Below are 4,738 nucleotides of genomic sequence, written 5' to 3'. Positions count from 1 at the left end.
GGTTCCATACGCTACAGCTTTTGTGCTGGCGAATAGCCTTGTTTAAAGGTACGGTATTAACTGAAATACGGAAACAAGCTCTACCGTAAGCACAAATATTCTGATATAAAAATGCTTTTCCCATTACGTCTTAGGCTCGGTTCGCAGCTAACATTGCTGACGGCGTGGTTACATGGGTTATGAGTATGGAGAGAAATCACCCTTACAACTGAGGTAGTTACGACAGCAAAAACCACAATATTGATCTCCCCGCGGGGGGAAGAGGGGTTTTTTTTTTTTTTTTTTTTTGCCATTTGAGGAACTAATGAATAAAAGTTGTGCTGCTGCTAAATTACCTCCTAAAGCATTAGCAAATCCCCACCTACCAGCAAACCCTTTCAGGTATTTCTTTCCCTTCTATTTAAAAAATGCTGGTACTGACAAGAATTCACCTGCAGTGGCTTATTTATGCTGGTAAAGTGAGCACGCTACAGTACGGGTACAAGTATTTGTGTGTGTGTGTGTGTATATAAAAGTATATGTATATACATATACACACACATACATACAGAGCTATACACATACATACATATATTTTCCATGTATGTATTTTTATGTTTGTATATATGTATTTTGTATGTAAACACAAATATACAGCAATAAATATCAATATAAAAATACAGATCTAAAGCCAGGAGGTACCCAGCTTCCCGCAGCAGGAGGTGAGGTCCGGAGGGCACGGTCCGGAGGCATCCGCAAAGGAAAGCCGCGGCATCTCCCTCCTGCCCGGCTTACACCGCAGGATTTACGCTGCTGGTCCCCGGCGCGGCACACCCAACCCACCTCGTGTGAGTCACTATATCTGTCAAAGCGCCGCCCTCCAGAAACTCCATCACAACCCACAGCTCGTCGCCAACAAGGTAACTGTTGTACATGTCAACCACGTTTTCATGATGGTAATCTCTCATGATCACAACCTGGGAGGAATAAAAAGGTGATACGTGAATTGCTACAAGCATTATCTGACACTTGTTTTGACCTTCTTTTTCACTGTACTTTTCTCTTTGTGCTTAGTACAGGTTCTGCTAGGAAGCACATCCTCCCGAATGCTTATGCCAACGCGTAAACAAAATCAATATCTTTACATAAAAATAACAGTCATCGTAAACGCATTAGGAAGAAGGAAGAATCTTTAGTTGCTAAATTGTAAGTGGTAGATAATTGGTTTTTTTCAGACTGCAGGAACAGAACTGTTTGTTTATTTGATTGCTTTTTTATTGCCAGTTGCTTTCAGTACAACAGAGTTGGTTTTTTTTTTTTACGTGATCCATCGCTCAACCCATCAAAGTTTTCTTCATCATGTATCAGATGGTACTTTGCACAGAATTTTAACAGAATGCTGGTAATATAGGGGACATTCCTAAGACAACTGAAACCCCGCGTCTAAAAGGGACTGTACAGAATTGGGACCACAGTAACGGCAGCCCAGCCGCGGCAGCGACCATGACCACCCGGTACTGAGGGATGTCAGAAAGGCGATGGGGAGAGGAAACAACAGCCAGGGAAAGGCTTCGTTATAGACGGAAGAATTTCAGCACCGCTGAAAAGAAATTTTCAGATGACGCGAGTGACTGGAGCGTGTCAGGGAAGCAGCTTGGTCCTGCACAGCATGTAGGACCTGCTTCAAGATGTTACCGTTCAAGAGATGCCCGGTTAGAGCTACCACAACGCAATTCGGTGCAGTCTTCCAGCAGAGGCAAAGCAAAGCCAAAATACCCAGTACAGTCATGGACTGTGCAAAGGAGAACTGTGTCAAGTTTGTTAAAAACTAGTATTTAATTAAAAAAATGTTAAGTTTTTAAAGGTTTTAAAGAAACCAGTCTGTTATGTGCTGAGGGAAGATGCTCTTATAGTTAAAATACAGGAAACAAATGATAGAATCAAAAAGTTAGTTCTCCCAAGAGGTTTCCCTGGGGACCTCCAGTGTTTTTGGCGTTAATCAGCACATTCACAAGTGATCTCGAAAAGGGAGCGGAGAACACGGACCACTAGCTTCTTTAAGGGAGTAAGAATTAAAAAAGGAGAAACTCCCCGAGTTGCAGAAGGAACTCTCAGCACCAAACAACTGGGTGACAAAATGGCAAATGAAAACCAGTGTTCGTAAATTTAAAAGAATGTACATGGGGAAAACAATCGTCCATAAGCAGTTGTGGGCTCTGAACTGGCTGCAGCCACTTGGGAAAGGAGATGTGGGAATTAACACAGATGGTTCCATGAAAAAGGGACTGTGGGCTCTTTGCTTAGTAACCATCAGGAAAGCAAAGGGGCTGCTAATGGTCAGGAGAGGAAGGAGGGAGGAAACAAAAAGCATGCATACGCCACAATACGGCGCATGCACTTCTTGAATAGTCTGGTTAGTTCGGCTCCTCCATCTCGGAAGAATAAACTATAGCAGCAAACGGTCAGAAAAAGGCAGCCGGGCTATGTCTGTGCACCCGACATGCTGCATGGACCAGCTGATAGATTTCTTACCTGTTTACTGTGACTTCCCACCGCATTATAGGTTTAAAGCCAGGAGGAGATGTAGCTCCTTTGAAACTGGTCTGGTTATACAACTGTTTATACAGCATAGATGCGCATGGGACTCACCACCTCTTTTAGAAAGATTTTAATTTGGCTCTTGAGCTTGCCGGTTGGCCCACGTCTCCTGTTGAACCTACTGCCTGCCAAACCCGTCGCACCACCCAAAACAACGTACCTCATTAAAGAGCAGCTCCCTTCTCTGCTGTTTCCTGAGATCCATCTTCTTCACGGCGACTTGCTTTCCGGTGTGCTTCTCGGTGGCGATGCAGACAATCCCCGTGGAGCCCTCCCCGATCTTGATGAAGTTGTCCAAGTACTCCCGGGGGTCGCCAGGGCTGACCACAAGCTGCAGGGCAGCTCTGAACTGTTCGTGGGACACCCTGGAGGGCTGCTGGTCGGAGGAGGATCCCCAGCTGGGTGGAGGATAAGCACTTGACGTGATACTCGGGGAGCTGGGGTAGGAGGCGGTGGAAATATAGGGAGAGCTGGGCTGGAGAGATGGCTGGTGATAGTGGGACGCTTTGTGGTAGACCAGAGGGTACTGGTAGCTGCTGCTTGAATAGCTGACTTTGCTCTGACTTTGAGGTAGCTTTACTGGGCCCCTGGGGTAGGTGTCCGATCCAGAGAGCGGTGGGCTAACGACCAGCTGCGCTCGATCATAATCCACCTGCAATGCAAAAGCAGATGGGTGAACGCGGATGAACAGACAGCTTTCTTGCTGTTCATCCACTCGGTTTCTTTTTGGCACCCCCAGAGGTCCTCAGTGGGTGCCGGCACAACGTGCTCCCACGTGTACCCGCTCCTCTCAACATGACACTGCTGCCCTGTATCTGGAAAGAGATTTTTAGACCATTGGGCTGCTGTGCTCTCAGCAGCACTAAAATGAGGTCAGGGAAGACCACGAGATCCTTGGTACACCTCGGGTCCATTTTTCTGTCCAGGTACCTGTTTGTAGGTACAATAATCTTTGCTTAATGAAAGCGCATGCTCCAAAAAGTGTATATTTGCTCTGTATTTGCAGTGCCCCGCAGGCTCTCTGGGCCATTTTCTCCAAGAATTCATCCCTCTCACAACCAGCAGCCCTTTGGCAAATTCCAATTTGTGTCTTTCTTTTCAAATACCAGTTCCTGGGGTTTGACTCTCAGGCCTTAAACCTTTTCTTATGCTTTTCTCCAGGGATGACCCAACCCCTTCTTGCGGAGACGGTGGTACCCTGAAATCTCTGTCATCCCCTGCCTTGCCCCACTACCGGCTGCTGTTTGAGTGACTGCATACATGAGTATGACGAGGAGCCTAATTCAATTTACCATTTCTTAAATAATTTTCCAGAGTGACACACTACTTAACTGCAGTGTCACGAAACCGCTAATTTCATCTGAAATCAGAGACAATCGCAGAGGAAATTATCCCGATGGGAGGCCTTGTTCATTTGCAGGTTCCTTTCTTTCTTTTTATTTGCCAAGCTTTTCTAAGCTTCTTACACTGAAAGCAAATGAATACTTCACTTTTGCAAACACAATAGTTTGCTTCTATCCAAACTAAAAAAAAAAAAGAAAAAAAAAAGATGTAAGACAAAAAAACCCCACCCAAAACAAAAATACATTTTTTCCCCCCGGAAAAAAAGCATCTCCACATTTACGATACAACATACGTGACTCCTGACAACGTGTGGAGCAGCTCGGGGCAGGGGGGGGTGGTTCGACACAGGCTCATGGTGTAGCACAATTACAAATAATTATGGCGATGAGTTCATTTAATCAATCAATTTCGGTGGCGGTGCACAGGGGTGGACAGAGCAGCAAACTCTACACAGCTCACGGTTGCTACTATTACTGCTGGCTGCCGGCCAGGAGTCCCTGATCCATGTTAGTTAAATGCACATTAATCTGAATTTGGCAGTGTAATCAAGGACCCAACTGAACTGTGAAATTGAATTCTGCGGTGGAACATCATTTGACCATTTTATGCTAAGACTGCAAAAAAAAAAAAAAAAGAAGAAAAAAAAAATCTGCCGCAGCATCAATTTATCACTGTAGGCTGCTGCACAGCGAGGAGGAGTTACTAGCTGGAGTCGCCTCGGCGCGGGGAGAAAAGCCTCCGAGTGCAATATTATATCAGCGCTTTCCTAACCTCACGTGTGAGCCGGGCGTGCCCGTCTTTTCATTTCGCGTGAGGT

At 45.6% G+C, this 4,738-nt stretch overlaps 1 protein-coding gene across 1 annotated transcript in view; it reads right to left on the bottom strand.

The window, feature by feature from the left end:
• PAK7 (p21 protein (Cdc42/Rac)-activated kinase 7) overlaps positions 1-4,738 on the bottom strand; it is a 49,079-nt gene that overhangs the window by 7,512 nt on the left and 36,829 nt on the right. The window contains exons 4-5 of the mRNA XM_009319572.1: positions 2,738-3,229; positions 823-956 (exon numbers count right to left, since the gene is read on the bottom strand). Coding sequence (XP_009317847.1) covers positions 823-956; positions 2,738-3,229 — 626 coding nt within the window. The remainder of the gene's footprint in view (positions 1-822; positions 957-2,737; positions 3,230-4,738) is intronic.

This window comes from Pygoscelis adeliae, unplaced genomic scaffold, assembly GCF_000699105.1.
Source record: "Pygoscelis adeliae isolate BGI_AS28 unplaced genomic scaffold, ASM69910v1 Scaffold122, whole genome shotgun sequence".
NCBI classification, from domain to species: Eukaryota; Metazoa; Chordata; class Aves; order Sphenisciformes; family Spheniscidae; genus Pygoscelis; species Pygoscelis adeliae.
The sequence above is the reverse complement of the archived record's forward strand: the minus strand, read 5'-3'. Positions and strand labels throughout refer to the sequence as shown.